Source organism: Myxine glutinosa, chromosome 11, assembly GCF_964187855.1.
Source record: "Myxine glutinosa chromosome 11, kmMyxGlut1.1, whole genome shotgun sequence".
NCBI lineage: Eukaryota > Metazoa > Chordata > Myxini > Myxiniformes > Myxinidae > Myxine > Myxine glutinosa.
In genome coordinates, this window is record NC_136271.1 from 52,821,936 (window position 1) to 52,849,159 (window position 27,224).

The 27,224-nt window shown below is 43.3% G+C and overlaps 1 protein-coding gene across 3 annotated transcripts in view; it reads right to left on the bottom strand.

The window, feature by feature from the left end:
- LOC137436662 (receptor-type tyrosine-protein phosphatase mu) overlaps positions 1-27,224 on the bottom strand; it is a 571,417-nt gene that overhangs the window by 517,480 nt on the left and 26,713 nt on the right. For all 3 annotated transcript variants that reach the window (XM_068130656.2, XM_068130657.2, XM_068130658.2), the window contains exons 2-7: positions 18,368-18,493; positions 17,353-17,433; positions 9,847-10,043; positions 7,221-7,302; positions 6,947-7,062; positions 4,812-4,986 (exon numbers count right to left, since the gene is read on the bottom strand). In XM_068130656.2, coding sequence (XP_067986757.2) covers positions 4,812-4,986; positions 6,947-7,062; positions 7,221-7,302; positions 9,847-10,043; positions 17,353-17,433; positions 18,368-18,493 — 777 coding nt within the window. The remainder of the gene's footprint in view (positions 1-4,811; positions 4,987-6,946; positions 7,063-7,220; positions 7,303-9,846; positions 10,044-17,352; positions 17,434-18,367; positions 18,494-27,224) is intronic.

Genomic DNA, 27,224 nt, shown 5'->3' on the forward strand with positions numbered 1-27,224 from the left:
GAGAATCAATCCCCTTCCCAATCCCTAAACCCCTAACCCAATGAAAAGCAACCAAAATGCCTGCGGCTCAGCAAGCTGCAAAAACAGCCGAGCTGGAATGCCGCCACAGAAAATAAATGCGAATGATTTTGCACGCACAGGCCAAGCAGAGAGGGGGGCGTTCTGGCACGCAATAAGAAAAAGAGGGAACATTTGTGTTTAAGTTTCATATGGTTTGCGCCTGCCTGTGAAGCTTTCACAGCTGCAAACAGTTAACGTTGGCAGGATTTGACGTCTGGGGACTGAAAAATGCATTTTCGGAGCAAACACAATGGAACTTTCCAATTCCGTAAAGGTGAGCTGGTTGCACTACCACTGCACACAAATTCACCGGGCAATGGCAGCCATATCGATTACAGTGCAAAATGATATCAGTTTTTAATACGAGATTGAGGCTCATGGAAGAGTGAGGAGATGTAGGATGTAGAGGCAACGTTCTGACAGTAGGGCAGTATGGCCCAGGTGGACAAAACAAGCAGGGTAATGAATGAAAAGGAAATGAGGAGAGAAGGAAGGGAAAAACCCAGAACCTGCAAGGAAGAGGATTGGGTTAGGATGGATTAAAGGGATGATTAAGGTTCATGGGTGGGGGTGGGGGTGACATGAGATGGTGGTGTACCGTCTGTTTGAAGGCCAAAAGGGAAGAGTGGGATTGAAGTCTCGGCAAAGCAGTTCCACAAATGTGAGAACACCATCTCCAAGGATTGGATCATCTCCCTGGACATATCTCGACATTCGACACAGTCTGGCATCCTACTTTGCTTGTTAAGCTCTCTGCCTGTAGCATAGAAGGCCGACTTAATTCCTGTATTTCTGACCTTCACTCACATAGTCACCACGTTGCCATCAATGGACCCCTCGCCTCTTCCAGTGGAGGCCAAAGTTCCCCAAGGCAGTTTGGGGTCGTCTTGTTCTTCATCTACATAAATGATCTCTCTGATACTCTGGAAAACGCTCTTCCTTTTTGCAGATGAGTCCACATTGTTTCATACAGTATGCACATCCCTCTGCTAGGCAGGCTGTGGCTGCAGCACTCTGCTGATATGGAATGCTTTCGAAGCTGCTTCGATAAATTGAACAGTCCTTCAACTTCAATTCTCGAATATCTCACTGTCCACCCTGTTTCTCCAGAAAGAGAATCAAACCAACTCACTTGGTTATTTCCATGATCAGCCACTGGAAGAGGTTCAGTCTCTTAAACTTCTAGGCTTCACCATCAGCCATGACCTCTCCTGGGCAACCACATTGCAAAGCTGGCCTCCAAAGCAGCCGCAAACTGGGCATCCTCCGTCGATCAAAGTATTTCCTTGGAACATCAGAGCTACTCGCAGACTACAAGGCCCTTGTCTGAAGCTCAATGGAGCACTGCGCTCACCTATTAGCTGGTACCGCAACATCACATCTGTCTCTGCTGGATTATGTGGAATCTGAAGCCCTCAAAATTATTGGAATCTCACACTATGAAGCCAAAGCGAAAGGTTTGCTGATCTCATCTTGCAGGTGGTTTCTGTGTTTTCTACCGTTTATTCTCCGGTATTACTCCCTCTGCTCGCTCAGTTATCCAACCATCCCTATTGATGACAGGATGTACGCGTTCTTACAGTAACCCCCTCCTGGTTAAACGTCCACAGTTCAGGCTGTCTGCACAACTCATTGACTTTGTTCCTTGCTTTTCCTATCTATGGAAACACCTTTCAGAGGTTTGTCTGTCTTCCCTCTAAGGCTTTAAGCAGGCAATACACTACTCCCATCCTGACCAATGGTCATTATTTACTCCCATTAACCCTTTTTGTATACTTAGTTGAGTCTTGTATAAGAACTTACACATAGAACATATGACAAAGGGACATATATGAATTTTAACCTTGCTCTTCCAAGAGCCTCACTCTTGTAGAGAGAGAAAGGAGAAAAAGGAACAAAAGAGGGGAGATGAGTAGTAGGCCAAGACTTTTGGAGTTTAACCCGGTCGGAGTCGAGTGTGTTGTTGGTTGTTATCTCCATATGAGGGGTTCAGAATGTGGAACAGAGCCCTCCCAGGTCTCAAAGTGTGCACCTCAGTGTGTGCACGTGTATGTGTGTGTGAACTGTTAATATCTCCACACGTGGGTGAGTGTCAGTAGGTGGAACGGAGACCTGCCAGGTCTCAAAGTATCCACTTCCATTAGAGGGTGTGTATTAGGGTCTGGCGATATATCGACATATGGGTTAAATCGGTATAATTTTTCATTGGAAATTTGAATATACCAGTGTAGGTACAGTAGGTTTTAACTTTTGACCCTCAGAAGCGTACAATCAATAGCCATCAGTCACTGACGAGAGGGAGGCAGCAAAACGCGCCACCTCCCCCTCGTCACCACCGTGCGTGTACAGAAATCTGCAATGCACACCACACTTCAGGTGTCCGTCACCCCCCAAGGATTGTCATGCACAGATGACCAACCAAGCTCGTGGCTGCAACCGATGCACAAATGGAAGCCTACCAGAGTAGAAACACCCTATTTATTACACAGCTCTCCTCATCAGCTTAATAAAGGTAGACATCTGCAAGGCGAGCTGTCGCTGGAATAATAGATCCTGGTTCTCTCAGCAATGCATACGTTTGGGAGAGCGGTAAGAACAGCACCGGGCATACACTGCTATCAGGCCCGGTGCACAATGCCCTTGCACCATATTCAAATCGACAGTGCGGCACATCAATCCACATGGTGCGGACTCTCGAGCTAATGCACAAAGTGACAGCTAGAGGCTGCAGTTCGAAGTGGAGGCTTATTAACGGTGCTCTCTTCCTCTTTGCTGACATGCTTGCATCTTGCGGGCTTAGCTCGAGTCGACCGATTCTGAGATTTAAACAAGAAGTGAAATGAAATGAAAGGCGCAGACGTGGATAAGGAGTCCTGTTGTGTCACTCGGACGGCAAAAGCTTCTCTGCCACGGGGAAAGCAAATTACAAGCTTTGACGAAGGTGATGGGGGAGGTGACATATTATGGAATAAATTATTGAGCAGGGTCCAGGGTCTCCAGCGTTGCACAATTAAATAGTTGGCGGGATGCCCACCGCCGCACAAAGGCGGCACGGGTTTGACCGCGCACGATGGGCCTTGCATGGCAAATTGCTTCGCCGTCTAGGGAGAATTCCCAGCAAAGGTATTATTGTCATTGCTGCCAGCAAAATTAGTGTGTACAAACCATTTACAGTCATTCAAAAGGCAATGTCATGTCTAAAGCATCAGCTGCACTTAACTAATGCCACATTTAATAATGCTGTCGGTTCCACGATGTGTGAACCAATTTGCAGAGTGTTAGTAAAGACATCCTTTGTACCCAGGTGCTTTGCTCAATCCACACCCCGGCCACTGGCATTGCCGGCAGAGGCAGCTTGGGAAACAAAGGGAAGGGTAAACATTGCTTGGGAAGGTATTCTTTCAGGAATCGAAAAGTGCCATGGCAAACCTGCATCCGAGCATGCATAGAAAGCTAATGGAGTAAAATGAGTGTAATCAAAAGTAAGAAATGATAGATGTCTCTGTACCAATGCTGTAAAACTGAAATGGGCATTTGAAGACAGCCTTAGGAAAATGATTATAACTGTCATCTCTTTTGGTATAGTGCAGCTTGGTAAAGGACATTGAAATTCCAGGGAGCGGTAGTCGTGCTGTATAAGGTCTCGTTTCCTCAGCGACTGAGGATTATGAAGAAGTATGTGAGCAGATGAAAGACAAGGGCAATATAAGAAAAAGATAAATCAACGCAAGACCTGGGATTCAAGCCCAAGCTAGTGGAGGCCATCAATACAGCTGACTGAAGCAAGTACTGCTTCTAAAAAGATTCTTGCACTGAGGCTAATTAAATGTTATGTTAATGGCAACCAACATGGCGCTGGGAATAAAAGGATGATTTAGGAATCGGCTCAACCAACACAATTAATGGGCATTTGCTGTGGCCTTGGTGTCGCTACCTGGCGTACGGAAGGCCGTCCAACATGCCAAATAAGCGGCACGAGTCAGAGTACCGGCACGCATGGCTTATCGGGGACTACGTGCTACAGGATGTTTTGTGCCCGAGTGGAGATGAGGAAGAACCACCTTTGGAGGCCATTTTTCCCCACAGAGCAGGGGTTGGCCTTTTTCGGGCACCGTGGTCCCCTTTTTTAAGCAATGTTTTATGGCCGGATGCCCTTCCTGCCACCAACCCTGTTAGTCACCTTTTGCGACACACAGGGAATGACCAGTGAGCTGGTGCTCAATTTGCCGACCTCGGAAGGATGACAGGCTGAGTCAACCCCCCTGGTGTTAATTCAGCACTCAACCGGGATTCGAACCCAGGATCCTAGGATCCCAAGCCGGCACCCTAACCGCTAAGCCAACACCAGGCTCTGAGTGTCGATGAGGAAAATAATGAAAAGAAAAAAATACTTTTAAATTTGTTTTGGAATGAGTAACATTCACTAGGATACAGGCCTCTCCTGTGCATAACCACACAGGTGGTGAGAACAACAATTCAGTATGTACATCCAAATGGCAAGTTTGCTACGATTTCAATATACTGAAAACAACATGGATGAAAAAATGCACAATAACGAGCCCATTGTTGGAATGAATGAATGTATAAAATTAACTCATTGTAGAAAATAGTGAATAAACGAATGAAGGAATAATGCTCATTGTAAAAGTGAAAGAATGAATGAACCAATGCATATGGACAATCATTGAAGAAATAAATGAATGATTGAACACCTCCAACCACCTCTCCTCCCCAAACCCCCAAAGCCATACCTTTGACGATTAGCTCGGCAAAGTTCGACACACCCGCACCATCCACTGCACTGGTGACGCAGCGATAGCGGTCAGCATCTTCGCTGGAGGTGTGGACAATATCGAATGACGCGGCGAAGCGCCGGTACACCACGGCCTTCACCGTCGTCACCGGGACGTCTCGCCCGTTGCTCCGCTGCAGGAGGGACATCGGGAGAGAAGGACCAAAAGCTTGTGTGGCGGAGAAAGTGTGTGCATGTGCAAACAGTCATGCAGCTCGTTGGGCCTCACCGGAAGGCGCTCGGTCAGCCTTCGGGCCTCTCACACCAGGGATGTGTTCATGTCTCCAGCAAGTTAATGCGAGAAAGGAAAAGTTTGAAGGGTCTCTTCAAATGAGACCTTTTTATAACCTTTGGTCTCACGGGCAATTTCACACATATAAATTTGCATATTTTGAATGAAATCGCTGAAGAAATAATTACACCATCAAGACATCTTTTTTTTTCTTGTTCGCTGAAATGATAACTAATTTCCGCACTCCATAAGGTGTGACCGATTGATCGCAAAGCATTGAACAGAACAACAAGGAAAGACCAACACCGTTACTTGCAACCATATGACCTCAGGTAGCAATATTTTCATCATTCTAGCAATTTAAACACTCGCCCTCTCTTTGTGCACACCGCTCGCATCCATTCTGAATGTTTGTTGGATTACCGGCACCATACTCATTCTGCTTACCGAGTGCTTTGAGGGATCGGTCTCGCTGATAAACCTCACATCTTATGGAGTGCGGAACACAGGCAGAATACTGAACAACGCATCAGGCACTTTGGCCCACGCCGCACATTTTTCCGCATCGGACCGTAAGTAAGAAAGTGGTACTTATACATTTTACCCAAAAAGGATTCTCCAGGTGACTAGTGACTGAGTGTACCTGTCGGCAGAGCCAGCGGGTGTCTAGCCACAGTCAGTCCAGCATCGTTGGCTACCTTAGTCGGTTTACATTGATGGTGTCGTGTTTATAAGAACACAGCATATGCAGACGCATGTGGAAAAAAAGTAGTCTGGGATGACTGCCGATGTACGAGGATAAGTCAAAAGTATCCGCAATTTGTCTGACTTCAGTTGTAATTATGCTGCAAACATGTCTGCACCACTTTCAACTTGCACCAAGGCAGAGTGGCGTGAATTTGAAGCCAGTGACAATTTCAAGTCAGAGGAAGGCTGTCGTCATCAGGTGTTCGCTTGTCGAATGACAACGGCCACCCTCGTACTGCTCACCAAAATTGGGAAACCAAACGATGACGAGGTGAAGGAGGCGGTACGTGTGGCTTCGCACACAGCTGATAACATATATATATAATTATATATATATAATTATATATATATATATATATATATATATATATATATATATATATATATATGTATATATATATACTATATATATATATATATATATATATATATACATATATATATACATATATAGTATACATATATAGCATACATATATAGTATACAAAGGCCTGTGCACCGCTGAGCCAAGTGTTTTGAAAAGCAGGGTGACTATGTGGAAAAATGAGACCTCGTGCAATCTTATACCATGAACCACCTTTAGAGGCCATTTTTCCCCGCAGAGCAGGGGTTGGCCTTTTTTGGGCATCATGGTACCCTTTTTGAAGCAATGTTTTATGGCCGGATGCCTTTCCTGCCGCCAACCCTGTTAGTCGCCTCTTGCGACACACAGGGAATTACCAGTGAGCTGGTGCTCAATTTGCCGACCTCGGAAGGATGACAGGCTGAGTCAACCCCCCTGGTGTTAATTCAGCGATTGACCGGGATTCGAACCCAGGGTGCTAAACCAGCACCCTAACCGCTAAGCCAACACCAGGCTTCGCAATCTTATACCATGCAAGTGAGAAATACAAATAAAACATTGCGGATACTTTTTGACTTATCCTCGTATATAATGCTAATATACCAGGTTGCTTCAATCAAAATCCAAAACTTGGTAAAAGCCCCAACAGAAAACCGCTGCCTGTGTGTCAAAAAGGATCAAAGATGGTCGAAATTGCAGTTGTTGTGATCGGAAGGAAATAATGCTATGGGAAAGGTGTGTTTTTAAAAGTGAGATGGGGAAAAAGCAGCACCTGCAACCACATGAGGTCATTCGCTGCTGCCCTTGCTGCGGCGATGCACTGGAAAGTGGCGTTTTGTCCTGCGTTCACCTCCACATTCCCAAGGCGCAGAAAATGTGGGGCTTTGCCTGCATGGCAATGGAGGATGAACAATACCATGCGGCAAATCATGGCATGCCCGCAATTTTGTCAACACAGCTCCGTAAAAAATACATAAAACCCTCTCTGCAGACGCATGCTCACCCAGCATTAAATTACCCGGTGTCATCGAGGAAAGCGCACTCACCGCACGGGTGCTTTAAAAGCTGGATGTCATCGACTGCGACGTAGGCCCGGCCAAAGCTGGAGGCGACCACTTCAAAAATCACCTGGAAAGGCAGTGGGGCTGTTGTTTTGGGTGAGCCTTTTTGACGTTCCCAACTGAGCAGATAGCTCATAATGACGTGATAGCGGGTTCAAGTCCAAATACAATGTGTTGGTTTGTCCATTTTCTGCTGTACTTGACATTCACACATAATTAACCCGACACCTCCTCACATCCTCGTCGTGCATGTGATGACCACACCAGCTCTTCCATTCGCCTTACATCAATGGAGAAAAAGAGAACCCAAATAAATTGACCAAAAAGTAACATTTGTAACATCGCTCCACAACTGAAAACCTCTTTTTGCTTTCTCCCATTGCTGAAATCATCATTTTCAACTCCATGCACCGTTTGAAATCACTCCAATAACGAAAAATGCAGAGTCAACACGTATTTTATCCCAGAGTCTGGGACTCTCATCAACCATGGCCTACATTTTTCCTGCCCGTTCCTTCGATCCACTCTGTTTATCCAATGATCTGAGTTCAGATTGCCTGACTATGCACAGTTACAGAGACACATTTCAGAGCCGGAATCCTTTGCTTTAAAGTCACTTGTCCTCCATGCCGTCATAGACAAAAATGTCAGTATGGCATAATTCACAAAAATCTGCCGCCGTGTGAGGTTACTCTTGTCGAAATTCCAAACTAAGATTAACATCCCCCATAGAAAGCTCAAATAGGCATCTCTCTGCTAGTTAAAATGCAGTGACTTATAAAAGACAAGATTAGGTGACATTACACAGCAACGTATCAAATGTGTCAGATGGAACAAAAAGTTTAACCGCAAACACAAATTCTCGTCAAAGTTTTTCCTCAGTTCCATTGTAGAATACGTGGAAAGTTGTGTTGTACAAATACGATAAATGATAAACAATCCCCTGAAAAGCCATGGGAGAGCTGTGTTCTCTGGCCCGAGTTAGTGAATTAAGACGTCCGAAGACCAAAGTATTTTATGGTTACTTTGAGGCCCAGGGACTCACTCAGGACATAATTAAAATACGATGGGAGCATGACACTATGCAGCCAAACATGGAGTGATGGCCAATATCCAACGATGGAGTGAAGGCCAATATCCAACCATGGAGTGAAGGCTAATATCCAACCATGGAGTGAAGGCCAATATCCAACCATGGAGTGAAGGCCAATATCCAACCATGGATTTAAGGCCAATATCCAACCATGGATTTAAGGCTAACCCCCGCTCTAGCAGGGAACATGGCCTTAAAATGCATGTTGTTGTTGTTGTTGTATCCAACCATGGAGCAAAGGTCAATATCCAGCCATGGAGTGAAGGCTAATATCCAATCATGGAGTGATGGCCAATATCCAACCATGGAGCGAAGACCAATATCCAAAAAATGGAGTGAAGGCTAATATTCAACCATGGAGTGAAGGACAACATTCAACCATGGAGTGTAGGCCAATATCCAACCATGGAGTGAAGGCCAATATCCAACCATGGAGTGATGGCCAATATCCAACCATGGAGCGAAGGCCAATATCCAACCATGGAGCGAAGGCCAATATCCAAAAAATGGAGTGAAGGCTAATATTCAACCATGGAGTGAAGGCCAACATTCAACCATGGAGTGTAGGCCAATATCCAACCATGGAGTGAAGGCCAATATCCAAACACGGAGTGAAGGCCAATATCCAACCATTGAGTGAAGGCCAATATCCAACCATGGAGCGAAGGCCATTATGCAACCATGGAGTAAAGGCCAATATCCAACCAAGGAGTGAAGGCCAATATACAAAAATGGAGTAAAGGCTAATATCCAACCATGGAGTAAAGGCCAATATCCAACCAAGGAGTGAAGGCCAGTATACAAAAATGGAGTAAAGGCTAATATCCAACCATGGAGTAAAGGCCAATATCCAACCAAGGAGTGAAGGCCAATATACAAAAATGGAGTAAAGGCCAATATCCAACCATGGAGTGAAGGCTAATTCCAACAATGGAGTGAAGTCCAATATCCAACCATGGAGTAAAGTCTAATATCCAACCAAGGAGTGAAGGCCAATATACAAAAATGGAGTAAAGGCCAATATCCAACCACAGGTGGAGCATTTATCTCTGGATCAACCAGATATATATACTTCCGGATGTACCGCACAATTTGAGGAAGTTCTAATTTAAAGAGACAAAGTGACAAGTCAGATGTCACGGTTGAGCATATTTGAGCTAGGGAATAAAAGGCCAGGAAGAATATGTCTGATCCAAATCGTAACCTGCCACGATTGTGCGGCGATTCGCATCACAGCCGCTTGCCACTTTAAACACAATATAGCGAGGTGTAATTATCATCATAATTATCATCTTCAAACAACTTTTGTGTTAAAAAGGGAATACCGTAAGACAGGAGGTCCAGCCACGAACAAAACCATGATTAAATGCAAGGGAATGACACTAAGCTCCATAAAGGAGGCCGCGGACATTGGGGTGCCGATGTCAGGCAGGGAAGGACAGAGGTCACAATGGTGATACCATTACACCACAGGAGTAAGCTTTAAAGTTATTGTGATATCCTGTGTTGGGCACACACCTGGTAGCTGTTAGGCCAGAAGGTGCTGATTGCAAGCTCGGCATTACTCCAGTGGTGGCCGAAGCTGTGCGTGACATTCCAGATGGGATTGGTTGTGAGACCGGCATTGACAGCAACGTAGACGTTGAGCGTTCCGGGGCTGAGGTTGTGTGATCCCGAATGGAGGAAGGAAAAGCTGAGGCAGTGTGTATCATTTTCTGAGGAAGAATGAGGTAATGGAGTGAGGGGGGCAAGTGAAGGTCATTCATTGATTTTGTATAGTTAAATTGTTGGACAAATATTGTGTAAGCAGAAAGCATCAAAGATTTGGGGTCATTTGTTGGCCTGGCATTAATAATATAATAGAGAATTAAAAAGTGAGAATATGAAGTCATTGGAATTGTCAACATAGCAAAGACTTATATCAGCCAAATTAAATTATGCAAGAACGGTGGGTAGAACATCAAATTTGCTAAATTGTTTCATTTACCGAGTAAATTGTAACCAAAGTAAACATTGCAGAAAATTTAATTGTCAAAATTAGGTTCGGTTGAGCATTTTGAGCCAGGTTCACGGCACTGCAGTTAGACAAAAATGCAATCTGCAAATCCAGGTCTGACTTAAATTTCGATTTCGACAATTTTTCCAAAATCCAAGTTCAGTAAAATCAATGATGAACTAGAACGGCACTCGGTAGATAGCCTACCTCTGCTCAGCTGAACAGTTTATGTTTCATATCGCACGTATAAGCCGGATGTGCAACCGAACCTCCAAAATCTAAACAGCTTGTTCTTGTCACTTACCCAACTCATCCACCAAGTTTTGTCAAAATCCGTCCACAACTTTTTGAAATATCATGCTATATATCGTTGACGAATCACTTTAAAATTCCCGTATTGGGATCTTCACCAAAATCAAATGAATTCATTCTTGTCAGAACCCCAATCTGTCCATGAAATTTTGTCTGAATCTGATCATAACTTTTTGAGATATCCTGCTCACAGAGAGACAGAGATACAAACAGATAGGCCATGATTCGTCACCTACTGTGACTTAGGTAATAAGTAGGTGATTATCAAAATAATGACTCCATTATCCTTTCAATATTACGACTGGAGTGTGTGTTTTGTGTGTTTTGTGTGTTTTGTGTGTGTGTGTGTGTGTGTGTGTGTGTGTGTGTGTGTGTGTGTGTGTGTGTGTGTGTGTTGGATATCTCCACAATTTGAGTTTTAGAAGGTGGAACGGAGTTCTCTCATTTCATTGAGAGATATCCAACGCTTTTACGGAGTTCATTCATTCATTCATTCAAGGTGGAACGGAGTCCTCTCATGACAAAGTATCCACCTCCGTTTCGGTGAAGGTTCGTGATTCATGGGCTAAGTTGTGTAGTTTTGTTGTTCTCAGAGTTTTGTTCCGAGGGCTCTTCTCGGGATCGTCACTGAGCCCCAGACAGCCTCAAGCTGTAGTTAGTTTGTGGTAATGTTCCCAGGGATGGTTTGTAGGATATTTGTGAGGTTCTTCTTTTTATCATTCCCGTTGCTATAATTATCACCGGTACACTTTTGGCGTTCTTCAGCTTCCAGGATCTTTTCACTTGATTCTTGAGATCTTGATATTGGGTCATTTCCTTGATTTCTGCTTTATTTAGACCAAAATCGCTGGGAACATACACCTCAATTAGCAATGCCATCTTTTCTTTTTTTGTCCCCAAGTATGATATCTGGTCGCAGTGCTTTGTTTTCTATGTTCACACTGGATGGGACCATTAGGTCATATGTGAGCATTATGTCCTTGTTTTCATTGATTGTTTTTGGTTCATGTTTCCATGAGTTTTGTGGAACTGGAATATCAACGTTTTGGAAAATGTGCCAGTGGATTACTCCACATACCTTGTTGTGCTTTTGGGTGTACAGCTGTTCTGACATGACCTTTTCTATCCCGATAGGAAATGGCCATGTTTTCTGTTTGTACCTTGCAAAACTTACACCTGTCCAATTGACTCAGTCCTGCTATCTTCTTAAAACCATTCATGTAGTATCCTTGGATCTTGGCCATTTATAATGGGCTGATTGCCAGTGATCCAAAAATGCATCCGTGGATTGATTTATTTCTCAAAAGGGATCCTAAAACAAACCTAGGCTGACTGACACTGCTTTTAACAGTGTGCATTTCTGTGTCTTTCGCAGACTGCAACAGTACCTGTATTTAATTTTGATATAAACGAGGGCAAGAAATGCCTCCTATTATTTTTCTCCAAAACAGGTGAAGATATTTAATTCAAACAAAGACAGATACTAACATCAATCTTTGTTCTACCATGATGTATATTTATTTCTCAACATAATCACCACTGTGGTCCACACATTTCTGCTATCGTTCAAGTAGTTTTGTGATGCCGTCACATTAGAACCTGCTGACTTGAACATCGCTTTACAGCGGCCTTGACAACATCGCCCAAAGAAAGATGTTCTAAAGTCTAAACGAAGGTGTTCCCTAAGTTTGGGAAAAAGAAAAAATCTGACAGAGCCAAGTTGGGGCTGGTGATCCTTGTGGCGATACTCCAATGACTGCCTCTTACGCTCAGGATTATAATGGTGCACCCAGCTCTCATCTCCATTTATCTCATCCTGAGTCAGGCATCCCAACTCTCATCAGCAGAGCTTCATGCTTCACAGCACTGGCAATGTCTTGCTGCCTTCTGCCATCTTGACAAACATATCACTGAGACATCTAGTGTCAGAATTACAAAACTTCACAGCCAGATGCAGGAAGAACTAATATGCGGACTGTGCTTTGTTTCATTCAAACATCATTTTCTGTTAGGGAGAAAAAGAGTAGGAGGCATTACTTTGCAACAGGCCCTCATATATATATATATATATACACACACACACATATATATATATACACACACACACAGTCGTGGCCAAAAATATTGGCACCCTTGCACTTTCTTCAAATAATGCACCATTTCTTCCAGAAAAATTGTTGAAATAAAAAATTCTTTTGGGATCCACATATGTATTTTTCTTTGGTTTGCAGTGGAACAAAACAAAAAAGCTGAAAAAAAAGGCTAAATCTTAGCTTATTCCACACAGAAATCCTAAAATGGCCCAGACAATAATATTGGTACCTTTTAGAAGTTGTTAGAAATAATTAGATTTCAAGCAGGTGATTCTCCCTTACTTTGAAATTGAACTCACCTGTCGTGAGTTGTAGGTGCCTGCAATATAAAAATCACTCATTCAACCAGTTTGAAAAGAGAAAAGAAGTCATTCTGCTGCTTTGTGTCACTGTGTGTACCGCAATGTGCATGGAAAAACGAAGGACAACCAGAGAATTGTCTGAGGAGGTCAGACACAAGATTGTAGCCAATGATGGACAATCTTAAGGCTGCAAGTCCATCACCAGAGACCTTGATGTTCCTGTGTCCACCATATTTAATGTTATCAGGAAGTTTAAGGCCCATGGTACTGTAGGCAACCTCCCTAAACGTGGCCGCCAGAGAAAACTTGATCGAAGATTGCAGCGAAGGATTGTTCGAATGGTGGAGAAAGTACCTCGATCAATTGCCAAACAGATTCAAGCTGACCTTCAGATGCAAGGTACAACAGTTTCAACTCGCACAATCTGTCGTCAACTAAATAAAAGGGGGTAGGAGACCCAGGAGGACCCCACTGCTGCGAGAGAGACATAAGAAGGCGACTGGAGTTTTCCAAAACATACCTGAACAAGCCAAACTCCTTCTGGGAGAATTTCCTGTGGACAGATGAGACCAAATTAGAGTTTTTTGGGAAAGCACATCATCTCTATGTTTACAGAAAACAAAATGAAGCCTTCATAGAAAAGAAAACCTTCCCTACCCTCAAACATGGAGGTGGTTCAGTGATGTTTTGGGGTTGCAGTGCTGCCTCTGGCACAGGGTGCCTTGAATATGTGCATGGCATCCTGAAATCAGGAGATTACCAAGGCATTTTAGAAATCATGAAATCAGTAGAATACCAAGGAATTTTGAGCACAATGTTCAACCCAGTGTCAGAAAGGTGGGTCTCCGTCAAAGGTTATGGGTCTTGCAGCAGGAAAATGACCCCAAACACAATTCAAAAAACACCCAGGAATGCTTCAAGACAAAACGCTGGACTGTTCTGAAGTGGCCAGCAATGAGTCCAGATCTAAATCCCATTGAACATCTGTGGAGAGACCTGAAAACAGCAGTTGGGAGAAGGGAACCTTCAAATCTTGGAGAACTGGAGCAGTTTGCACAAGAAGAGTGGGCCAAAGTGCCAGTAGAGAGGTGGAGAAAGCTCATTCATGGCTATAGAAAGCGCTTGACTGCAGTTATTTTGTCCAAAGGCCGTGCGACCAAATGTTAAGTTTACGGTGTCAATAATCTTGTCAATGCCATTTTTTTTTTTTGCAGGAGACGTACATGGAGAAGAGGAAGAAGTTGTTTCTTGGGTTTGTTGATCTGGAGAAAGCATTCGATAGGGTTCCACGCGAAGTATTGACATGGGCATTGAGGAAGTTAGGAGTGGAGGAATGGTTGATCAGAGTAGTGATGGCAATGTACAAAAGAGCGCGCACAGCTGTAAGGACGAAGGACGGGAACAGTGGTGCGTTTGAGGTGAAGGTGGGAGTGCGTTTGAGGTGAAGGTGGGAGTGCATCAGGGATTGGTACTAAGTCCACTACTATTTGTGATGTCCTCACAAACAGTCCTCCATCACAGTCCTCCTGTGATGGAGGTGCTGGCTCAGAACGTAAAGGAGGGTTTACCGTGGGAGTTGTTGTATGCAGATGATCTGGTGTTCATTGCGGAAAGTATGGATGGACTGAAGGAGAAGATGAACAAGTGGAAGGAATGTATGGAGACAAAAGGTCTGAAGGTGAATATAGGAAAGACGAAGGTGATGGCAAATGGTAAAGCATGTGGTGAGCTGGAAAGAACTGGGAAGTGGCCATGTGCTGTGTGGAGGAAGGGTGCCGGAGTGAACTACATTCAATGTACAATGTGCGCTGAGTGGGTTCATCAAAAATGTAGTGGTCTGAGAGTGTCATTAACCAGTGTGGCAGCTACATTCAAATGTAAGCTATGCACAGAGGGAACTGCAGATGGAGGAAATGTTGAGTTGGATCTTGGAGACGGCGTGAAGCTGGAAGGTGTGAAAACATTTTGCTACCATGGAGAAGAATGGAGAAGACATGGAGATAGACATGCTGAATGGAGAAGGTGGATCAGACTCGGCAACGGTCGCTGGAGTGAGATGTGCATGGAAGAAGTTTCGGGAACTGAGTGGCGTGCTGATGAGGAGGGGAGTGTCGTTGAAGCTGAAGGGAAAGGTGTATGCTGCATGTGTGAGAAGTGTTATGATTTATGGGAGCGAGACATGGGTAATGAACGTAGAGCAGCAACGAAGGCTGGAAAGGGTGGAAATGCGAATGGTTCGGTGGATGTGCGCGGTATCGTTGAGAGAGAGGAAGACAAATGATGAATTGCGAAAGATGATGGGAATAGAGCCTGTGATTGATGCTGTGAAGAGGAACAGGTTGAGATGGTTTGGTCATGTGTTGAGGAAGGATGAAAGTGACTGGTTGAGAAGAGTGATGAAAATGAATGTTGAAGGAAGTAGAGGATGGGGAAGACCGAGAAAGACTTGGCTAAAGATGGTCGAAGAAGAAATGCGGGCAAGGGGGTTAACAAGGAGAGATGCAGAAAATATGGCAAAATGGAGAAGATTGTCATGGGGACCGCAAGGCTAACCCCCGCTCTAGCAGGGAAAATGGCCTTAAAATGCATGTTGTGTGTGTTGTGTTGCTGATTTAAAAGGATATATTAAGTTCTGAATAAAAAAAAAACAAAGGTTCTGTAATATTAACATTGAAATAAAGAATTGTGGAGACCAAATACTTTTGTCAATTTCAACTTATTTTTAAAGAAAATTGTGAGTTATTTGAAAAAGTGTAAGGGTGCCAATATTTTTGGCCACGACTGTATAACTAGAACCAGAAGTTTGTAAGTAAATTTGTTGGTAAGTGAATTGGAATGTAAGTGAATTCAAATTCGTTTTTTCATTGTCATGATTTTCCTTTAACAGCGTACTAGTCACTCACTGTCAAGACTGCTAAGGTTTCTCAGTAAAGTAAATGGATGGAAATGTAATTATATGTTGACAGAATTGATTGAATAGTTTGTGGTTTAATATATATATATTTTTTTCTGGTAGGTGTGGAAAATAACGACTGTGCCTATATACCACACGTGCAACAAAAATGAATATAACTCGATATTACATGAATGCCAATAATTTTAACTCATGCACTGTCTGGACCCAATAGCTCTTAAATGAGGTATCATTCAGCATTATACGTGCTGTGGTTACGACGTTTACCCCGTTCAGACACAATCAGGCAACTTGCATTTACACATAGAATAGATAGATTGACTTTTGATATAGAAACTATACAAGATTAGGGGTTGTGGGAAATTGGGATGACAGAGGGTAAAAAGGAAAGAGCTGAAAGTGGAGAAGTCGGGCCACATTTGGACTCAACAAGCAAAGGAATTAATGAATAGGAAAGAAAGAGGAGGGAAGGGAACAATAGAATAAGCAAGTGAGATGGTTGGGTTCGGTCGGGTTATTGGCAGTAGAAAACGTTGCAGGAGATAATATACACACAAGGATACCCTATCGCATCGTTACCCCCATCATTATTATCTCCACTAACGCTTTCTAACCTAATTATTTTACTTGTTGGTTGCAGTGTTTCCTTTCCTCCCTCTCATCATGTTTCTCATGTTTCCTCTCTCTCATCTTTTCCTGTTCATTCCTTCCCTTGCTTCTTGTGCCCAAGAGTTCCCTTGCTACACAAATGTCAGTTCATACCTTATATCACCTTTGCTTTGCTTGAGTCTTGATATTGTAGACAAAGAGAAAGAGAAAAAAAGAGAATTTGAAATAGAGAGCCATGGCGGATTCATCATGGCAGGATTGTTATTGGCAAACTTGGAATATATCTTGGTGCCCGAGGGTAAGAAGGGGAGGAATGGGAGGAAGGGGAGGAAGGGGAGGGTGAAAGTTTCATGGTGTCCTACCTGAGGCAGTGCACTGCACGAGCACTCCGCTGACAGCGAATTCACCGCTGATTGCAAAGCATATTGTGGATGTAAAGCACTTCTGAAAGCAGATGCTAAATGACGTTTCAGAAAATTGATTGGATTGAAGAAGTGTAAATCCTGAATTAAAGCTTTTTTTAACCATCACCACACTTGCTAAGGCTTAGGGATGTATTCAAAAGGAAACAAGGCAGACAATCGTATTGAGTAGTTAAGCTGATGCCGGCTGTTCTGCTCCCACTATGTTGCATCCAATTTATTTGGAGGTTCTCATTCTATTTACCTCGATTGACTGCACAACACTCCACTGAGCTTCTCGATTGGTAAGCTTCCCGCTCGGTAAGCTTCCCGAATGATCTGAGAAGGTCAGGCTAAGTTGAGCCCAAGTGGCAGCCAGACGGGATGTGAAACCTACCTGTAATGCGAGGGAGCAGTAGAAGAGCCCGCTCTCCGGCCAACTGGCCTGAAACATTAACCAGCATATAGGAGTTGGAATCTGCGGCACAGGTGTGTAAATATAATGACCAATTAGGGTGCACAACGCTGTAGGGAATACATGTCTCAAACATTAGTACAATCAACTTTCATAACATGCTATGTCCAGAAAAGGGGATCGTTTCAATAGATGTAAAAAAGGAAGCATATGTGAAAATAAACATATTTGGAGTATAAACCAGGTCTAAGTCAAAGGGCTCGTGTAGGGATGAGCCTGCAAATCTACAGGCAACGCAGGTAGTAATAAACACTTCATTTTGCAATCCACTGCAAGCCTGCAATCACCGAGCCAGCCCGGAATGTGTCCCTGGCCGTCGTGCATCTCTGTACATGGCTGACTATCAAGTTGTGCTCAGTCAAAAAGAATCCCAGAGGCGATACGGTAAAAGTAGAAAAGCTTGAACCCGCGGACCAAGCTATGTTAAAACTCAGTGTGATCATTGATTTTTTTCCACCAAAATCGAACGTGGAGGATGCAGACCTGACACTGGATTAATCCCACATCTCCCAGGACCTTGTACTTTCTCAGTAGCTGCGTTTACAGGTCAATTTTCCGTCCATCGACCAGGGTATTCCTTTACATTTCCCAAAGAGGCTCTGAGGGTCAGCACCAATTAAAACCCGGCGCATGTCCCTGGAAGCATCAATCCAGGATCCGTTTGATTGCACGGCTGACGAGTAAAGCATCACGTTTAAAACATTTCCGAAAAGTGTGTTTGACGAATTTTCATCAGTTATTTCCCAAACAACAAAATAAACTGGCGACTCCTCGAAAAAATGCATTGTTGATAAATCACTTACAATTCTCAATCTCCTCTTTCCAATGGAATTCTTTCCATTTCCGGAATTATTTCTCGCCATTGTGGACTAAGACTAAGACGGAAATCCTGGGGGATAGAAGGAATGCAGCAAAGGTGAATGAAAAATGACTTCACCTTCGTATGGGATTACAGACTCCAGCGCCGGGAATTCCTTGGCGTTCACCTGCTCCCAATTCCAATCAGCTTCCGACTCTAGCCGGTACCCACAGGTTCCAAAGTCTTCTTCAAAAGTACAACTTCCTGCGAATGCAATCAACATGACCAGGTGAATGCAGCCAATGAGTTAGGAAGCTCTAAAATACCTCCGACGGAGCAAAACAATTATTTAGTGCATTTATCTAATACATCAACAGATCAGTAAAGTGTTTTCATTTGTTGGCATTGAACTCCAGAGAATCAAAGCCAAACCTTTCCCTGCATACAAATAAATGTCCAAGTGACTTCAAGGACACTCAGCCAATCCTCCGTAAATTCCCATTAGCGATGAAGAGGTGAGGGGTCGGAGGTGCTTGCGGTTAAGCCCCTTGAAAGAGGATGTTTGTGATTCATCAGGAAAGAGGAAATCAAATCAAGGAGTTCAGCAGAAGAGGAAAAAACTTCCCCAAAGTGTCATGCCTAATGGTGGAGAGATTGTACAAGCTGCTTATCTCTATTGTGATGTCATCTTGCCAATTGTGGCAGGGGACACATTGTGGACAGATGGAACCATTCATTAGCCGAACTTCCCATCCATGGAGTTACGAGTTTCTGAGTGGAAAGTTTACCAGGCAGCAGGGGAATTACAAAGGACGGTCCGTCTCAGGAAATTTAACAATTGCTTGTGGATTCGCCATGTCAGATGAAAGTCATTTCTGTATTTCTAAAAACTCAGAATTATTGTACTGCAAGAAGTGGCTGGACGTCTTTTGCACCAAAAATTTGCTAATATGTCACAATTCCCATGGAAAGTTTGCTGGATGAGAGAGTTGAGTTAAAGGTCGTAATGCCATTGCACATGGATATGGAGAGCTTGAAAACCGTAGTTTGGATTTTGAGGCAATAGGGGCAGGGGGACCAGTGGAGCTGCCTTCCATTTATATAACAAAGCTGGCTCTGTTCTGCCGGCATCCTTCGGCACGAGACATTAACAAGGCCCAAGAGACGTCATACAAATAATCCCTCCGATTCGGCATCAGGGTCTTTAAGCACAGGTCAAAGGTCATCCCCCACAATATCCTAAACACCTGCACTTGGTATGATGGAATAAATGAGGAAAAGTGGAGTGGTTCAACTGTACAATCCTTTAAGCGAAGATTATGAATTGAAAATAAAATGTGAAGCATTCCCAAATGTTATAAATGAAATCGAGGTAGGTTATGCATAAAGGTGTTGGTTTTAAGGCTTAGAAAAAGCTTTTGTAACAGCATACAAACGTGATGAGATTTTGGCAAATCCGTTTGTTTTTGTACAGAAAAAGTACGTCAAGGTGCCCCTGATACTGTGTGGCCTCCATATTGATTGGATGAGGCTTAATTCCACAACAAAGTATGTAATGCAATTTGAGAGAGTAGTCCGAGTAGTGAAAGTGACGTCTTTGCATTTACAATACTGTCACTACATTTATCAAACTAATACCATGCGGCTTAAACACAGAATGTAATAGGTCACTGACCTCGTGGTAAGGACACTGAGCCAGCGGCAAAGAGGTTTCAGGTTCGAATACGACCGAAGGCAGTAGTGTTAACAATTTGGATTCAAAGCTTCTGGAAAACGAGCTGTTTCAGGAGAAAAGTACTGTGCACAGGATCGTTGAAAAACTCACCGTGGCTCATTAATGACCGACATAGTGGGTTTAATGAGCTGGTTTGCTCTATCTGAGTAGATATCTGCCCCAATAATGGTTGGCTCTTTGCATCCAAGGGGCAAACTTCGGGATGGGCACTAAAATGCTACTGGTGAAAAGGCAGCAATGGCCAAACTACCTCTACCAGTTCGTTAAGAGTTTAACTGAATGGAATAAAATAAAACTAGAAAGCATCTGAAAATGCAAAGCCCGTCCACGTACGTTTGTATTCAGACATCGTCTTCTTCTTTCATATGCTCAAAATAACGAAAACAGTTAAAAAATGCAGAATGAAAATGAAATTGATGATTTTATGCAGCCTTGACCTTTGACCTTTTTATCTAAAAAAATCAGCTTCTAGCTTTTGATTGATGAATCATTTCTGTAAGCTAATATGTAAATTCTTAAAATTTCAGGTCAATTGGACGAAAATTGGTGATTTTACGCAACCTTGACCTTTGACCCTTTTATCTAAAAAGAAATTGACTCATACCTTTTGATTAGTGAACCAATTCAGTGATTTGATATGCAAATTCTTTAAATTTAGGGTCAATCGGGTGACAATTGGTGATTTTACGCAACCTTGAGCTTTGACCGTTTGACAAAATTATCAATTTCCCTTCTCCGCATTATCATAATAAACCTTTGGCGAAAATTTGATGACAAAATTCAAATGGTAAAAAAGTTACAGCCCAGACTGCTGTGCAGGGGACTGGCTAACAAATTAGGTTTATAATGTCGAGCTTATAGAGGGCTCGTCCACCAGCTTGATTAATTAGTTGTATAGGCAAAGCTCAGGTCCAACATTTTGACAAAAGATGGTCTTCAACTGGGGTATTCTTCAATTAGCTCTCGTTTAAGACCATGTTTTCTATGTGTTAGCTCTTATACGAGCCTCGACTTGGTATACAAAAATAAAAATAAAAAACGTGAAAACTTTAGACCTGATTCTTTGTCCATGTCCACAAAACCGATCTGTACTTGCCTTCCGTTTTCTTTCAATTGGTATTTTAACAACTTCACCGACTCTATGTATAAAAAGAAAAATCCTGGAAAAGAAAATGTTTAAAATGCATGCTAAGCAAAAATTGACTAATGGGTACAGCTTACGCAAAACCATTTATCCATATTCGTTATTAAATAAATAAAAATAACTCGTAAATGCATTTTCTTTTCTTTTGTGTCCTACAAACAAAAAGTTATTCCATGGCCAGCGCGTACTGCCCTAAGCAATCGATATTCTGACTGCCAGACAAGCAAAAGAAACAGCAGAAAGTAAATAATGGGGCAGGTGAACCGAGCCAGTACATGCTGCGACCTGGCCACCTACCCCCCGCGGTTACTCTCCAAGAGCGAACTCCTGGAGTCAAAGGTCTTTGAGCTAGCAGTTCATCAGCTCCGTACGAAGCAGGGTTAGCAAAGGTTGGCTACCGTGGTCACATTGTAGTGCAGTGTGGCAAGACAGCCATCACCAAGGAGTAAAACCTTCCGGAGAGCTAGAGCGCCGGCTTGCCGAGCAAAACGGGTCGGCTTATCCCGATGAAAAACAAGGATGTAAAGAACAAATAATATAAGCCTCAGACTCGGTGCCACATCGTGTGCAGCTTTTCTCATGCTTGCTGCTGCTGTCATTCTGCTCGCACGTTCTTTTTGCTTGTTTTCCGTATTACATGATTGAGGCCCATGGAAGAGCTAGAGCAGAATGAAGGGGAACACAAAGGAAAGGGGGAAAATACCAATAACAGAGAAGTGGTGGGAGAGAAGTAAGAGTGAGAGATCAAGGGGAGGAGGAGAAGTACACATGGGAGTGACAAGCTGCACACAAGCTGAATAACACAGAGCAAGAAGAAGAAGAAGAAGAAGAAGAAGAGGCAGAGGAAGAACAAGGGGAAAGTGAGGATGAAACAGAAAAGGAACAAACTTGGTGACAACGAACAAACGAAAAGTGGTGAAAAAAATCATAATAATCTGGAAAAGGGTGTGCTTAGGAATGGGGTCATTTGAGGAAGAATAAATCATGAGTATGGATGGGGGATGACCCGAGGTAGAGATGAGCGTCTGTCTTGACGCCCTGGGGGGAAGAATGGGACTGAAAAGACTGGGGAAGTGGGTTCCAGAGGCGAGATAAAAGAGGAACAAAAGAGTGGAGGTGAACAGTGAGCCTGGATTTTGGGAGATTAATAAGAAAAGGGTTACTGTCAGACTGTGTGTGCCATATAGAAACCTGGAAAGGACAGAGCCAAGGGATGGCAGAGGACGCAAGACCAAAAAAAGCAATGGTAGAATACAGAGGGACCAACAACCTGTCTGTGATGTGAAAGTAATAGGCCTCGACACAGCCTCATTGCAGGAGATCCAAATTATTTTAAGGCATTTGCTTTCCACGGCATCAAGAAGGGCAAGGTGTGAGGCAGGGTTGACCATCCAAAGGGAAGAGCAATGCTCCATGAAGCTCCAAATGAAGGCATTATAGGTTGTCAGAAGTTCAGATTGGCAAAGGGAAGACCTTGCGTGCCAAAGGATGCCCAGTATGTGACTGTTTTTGGAGGCCATCTTGTAAATAAGGTTTGCCCAAGAAGGACCATGGCTAATAGTCAGGCTCAAATGTTTGAGTGTTTGCCCATGGTTATTGATGAACTCATGAAGTGACCCCAGAAATACAAATTGCTGGTAGAAGATCTAAAACTATGGTGTGCTTTTATCAGATTAAGAAGACACGAGAAGTCCACAGGCGGGTCCGCTCGTTCTTTGATGTCGTTTGCGAATGAAAATAGCTCAAAGACTAAATATAACTGGCCATAAAAAGAACAACATTTGACACGTGTATGGGATGGATATGGCCTAGCCTAGCCAGTAAGGGCCTTGGTTTGACAACTGTTGAGTGAAAGAAACAATTGAAACTAGAACAGCACTCAGTAGAGAGCATACCTCTATTCACAAACAGACAGGGGTGAATACATAACCTCCATCCATCTTCGGTGATGGAGGTAAAAAGAAAGAAAGAATGGTGCAGGTTGTGCTACAATGGAAAACTTAACTGAGACAAAATGTAGACTATCCTGCTGTATATTAGCACAGTACCACTTACTCCCAAGTGCACGCAATTGGAATAAACTGCTCTTGAGCTCTCGCAGCATTACTCTACACTACCGGTCAAAAGTTTTAGAACACCTCAATTTTTCCAGTTTTTATTGAAATTTACGCAGTTTAATGTCTCAATGTACTCTGAAATTAAGCAGAGAACAAATAAACAATTGGAGATAAAAAAAGAAATCGTAGAATCATTTTGTTTAACAAAATGTAATTTAAATTTTTGACTCAGAAAAGTAGCCACCTTTTGCAGATATAACCGCCGAACACACTCGTGGCATTCTTTCTACAATGGAAATCAAATATTGTTCGGGAAGTTCTTCCCAACACTGTTGCAGAAGTTCCCACAAATGTGTTGCACTTGTAGGTTGCTTTGCTTTCACCCTTCTGTCCAGTTCATCCCAAACCAGCTCGATGGGGTTTAAGTCTGGAGACTGTGCTGGCCATTCCATGATTTGAAGCTCACCGTCTTGTCATTTTCCTAGAATGTAGTTTTGACATAGCCTGGAGGTGTGTTTAGGGTCATTATCTTGCTGTAGGATGAACCCCTGACCAACTAGGCGTATACCAGAGGGTGTTGCATGGCGCTGCAAAATGCTGTGGTAGCCCTTTTGGTTCAGGGTGCCAGTAACTCTGTGCAAGTCGCCGACTCTGGATCCAGCAAAAGAGCCCCAGACCATCACGCTTCCTCCTCCATGTTTGACAGTTGGTGTCACACACTGAGGAACCATCCTTTCGCCTACTCGACGGCGCACAAAAACCCTGCGTGATGAACCAAAGATTTCAAATTTTGATTCATCGATCCATGAGACCTTCTTCCAGTCTTCATTAGTCCACTGGTGGTGCTTTCTGGCCCAGGCAAACCTCTTTTTCATATTTTGCCATCTTAGCAATGGCTTTCTTACTACCACTCAACCTGTCAAACCTTCAGCTCAAAGTCTTCTCTTCACAGTTGAAACTGAGACTTGCTTACTTCGACCAGTGTTAAGCTGTGCTTGAAGCTGTTGTCATGTGAGCCGCCTATCACGCAAGCTGTTGACTCTCAGAAACTTGTCTTCTGATTCTGTTGTGGCTTTGGGTCTGCCAGACCTCTTCCTGTCAGAGTTTCCTCCAGTTTCCAATATACTACTTCCTGCAGTGCAATATTGTCCAAATAATGCTTCAGAGGGTGTAATAACACTCTGTTCCAATACTGTTTTTATACAGACAGGGGGTTTGTAATCAAGTAATCAGCAGAGGTTGGGACACCTGTAGGAATTGTTTGCATCAACTTTCAAGGCTTAATTTACTTACATTGCTGCAGAACAGCTGTAAGTTGTTAACCCATTACTTGTTCCCTGAAGAAGGCCTTTTTTTTTTTTTTACAATATAACTGTGCAATTTACATTATTTTCCCGTTTTTGCTAACCTAAACTGTTTTTTTAACCTCGAGCAGTTTACTGCTGACCTTTGTACCATTTCAGGTTATTCACTGGACATAAAACTGCGTAAATTTCAATAAAAACTGGAAAAATTGAGGTGTTCTAAAACTTTTGACCAGTCGTGTATCTCATCATCATATCATCATCTTTCAGTAGTGAATGTGTCATACGAATGTTCCAGAGCCAGATTCCATTGTAAAGTTAGAATCAAGGCAATGGTGCGAGTGCAAGCTCAGAACTTCCTGCCCTCTGCCCCCACCAACAACTCTGCCCCAGCATGTCCAGCAAATTGCTCACGCGCGGGGTCTACTCGTCCACCTCCACGCTGCCTCATTTTGGAGTAAATTTGGTCCCGCAAAGGCTTTGGGTGTGAAATGGTACTAAGAGGTGAGCACAGTAAGGTAAACAAGCATTCTCGATTCACAGGAAGGTAGAGTGGGAGTATCAGCTAATTGAAATCAAATTATCTCAAAATGATATCCAAAAAACAAACATACTGTAATGTAGAAGGGGAAGGTGGGGGCTCCATAGTTAGAATGTCATAACTCATAAGCCTCTCGTATAGACCATACATTTTGAGTAGGTTAGATTGCCATGTAACAAGGATGCATTAGGCTAAGATGTACGTTATATGTGCATTTAGGGGAGGGCCGTTAGTGTAACCTTTAAGATAGACAAGGTAAGGTTGTATGCATAAAGCCTTGCCATAAAGCAGGCACGGCTGGGTGGAGGACTTTCTGAAAACAAAGAAGCACGTCGCACTTCAGATCATGATTGATTTGGCTAGTGCAAGAAAGCCATGGTAATGCGGTAGACAGTAGAGCCGGTAAGGCGAATCTGCTGAGGGCAAGAGGTGGACATTGGATAAACATCAGCCTTCTAGCCACAGGAACATTCTGAATGAGTGGGGGGAAAAGGTTGGACAAACGCTCGGGAAGGAGTGCCGCCCCATCTCGATCAGCAACCAATGAGCACCAAGCGTCGGAGGTACCGTGCTGATGAAAACTGGAGCGCGCTCGATCTCACTGCTTTTCGCCCCCGTTGCTTACTCTCACTGTTCTTCGTTCCCGGTGCGCTCTCCGCCCTCGTTGCTGTTTTGTCTCTGGTGCTCTCTCTCGTTCTTCGTCCCCAGTGGTCTCTCATTGCTCTTTGCCCCCGTTGCTCTCTTGCTGTTAGGGTTAGATTGCTGGCGTTTTGGACTGCGGTGGACAGGCCAGGAGAATGCGAGACCAGTGGAGCCCGAACACCCTGACATTGATCTCCTTCGCCCACCTGCCATGAGACAATCGATGGCATCCGCATCATGCTGTAGGAAGTCTTTGACTGTTTCCCCTTCGTCTGTAAGAGTTTGGTTTCTGTGGAGCCTATTGGAATAGGATTATTTATTTAATTGTACATGTGTTTGAATATTCCCCTCTCTATATATATGTCTGTCGTGTCGCTTGAGTTTTTCTGTTCCCAACATCTCTTCCACCTCTTCGCCCTGCATCTTTTAATGAAAAAAAAAAACCTTTATAAGGGTAAGAGACGTTTTCCCATCTATCGCCTCACGTGCGCATTCCTCCGCCGAATTTGGCTGAGTTGGGACTAACCTTGGGGAATCGTAAGGTGTATCCGATCGCAGGGAATTTTGTATTTGAACACAGTTTAGCTTACCACCCTTTTGGCTGTTTGCGGGATCAAATATCCTAGCGCTGAGGCATATCACATTTGCGGGCCTCTGATGTGATAATACATTCAAAATCGGATAAGTTCAAATCAGTAACAAACACATTAAAGCTGTTGGGGTTGGGGTTCGTCTGACATCAAAAATAATGTATGATGTTTCCAAGTAAAAACAGATCAATAAAAGTCAGATCTCATCCAATTAAAATTCAAGCCAATCAAAGTCAGGTCATTCAATTAAAATCGGAGCAAATTAAACTCAGGTCACATCCAATCAAAATCAGAGCCAATCAAAATCAGCTCACATCCAATCAAAATCTGAGCCAATTAAAATCAGGTCACACATCCCATTAAAATCTGAGCCAATTAAAATCGAGTCATCCAATCAAAATTAGGTCTTCCATTCAAAATGAGGTCCTGTCAAAATCGTATTCGAATGCACTCCTCAATCAAAAGCAAAATATTTTCAAAAACAGCTCCTGCACTCAGAAAACTGCACACAAGGATCTGCATGAGGTTTTGGCGAATTGGGTCATTTTGAAGGAATATCCAAAGTATGGTACAAGCTGCTTATGTTGTATAAAAATACATTTGTCGAAGTGCAAGGCATTGGGTGAACCACAGCATAGACAACGATGAAGCCTCGTTGATGATAGTCTATTTCCCGGCACCTTGAAGACCTGCCCGCTTTATTAGGAGAAACGCTCACCTGGAACGCCATTTGAAATTCAAATCTGATAAATTAAACCAAATGCACAGGCCTTCAAATAGGCCACATGGGAGTAGAATGTCTGCTTGTATGGAAAGATGATGTCGGAAAGGCAATAGAGTTGGACAGGGTTCTTTCTGTGGTCACGAATTGATTGTTTTTATATAATTTCAAGGTCAAAAGTCGAGCGTAAAATGAAATCGGCAACTGTTGAAAATGTTTGCCCTTCAGAGAATTTTCTGAAACACCTACAAGGTGCGACCC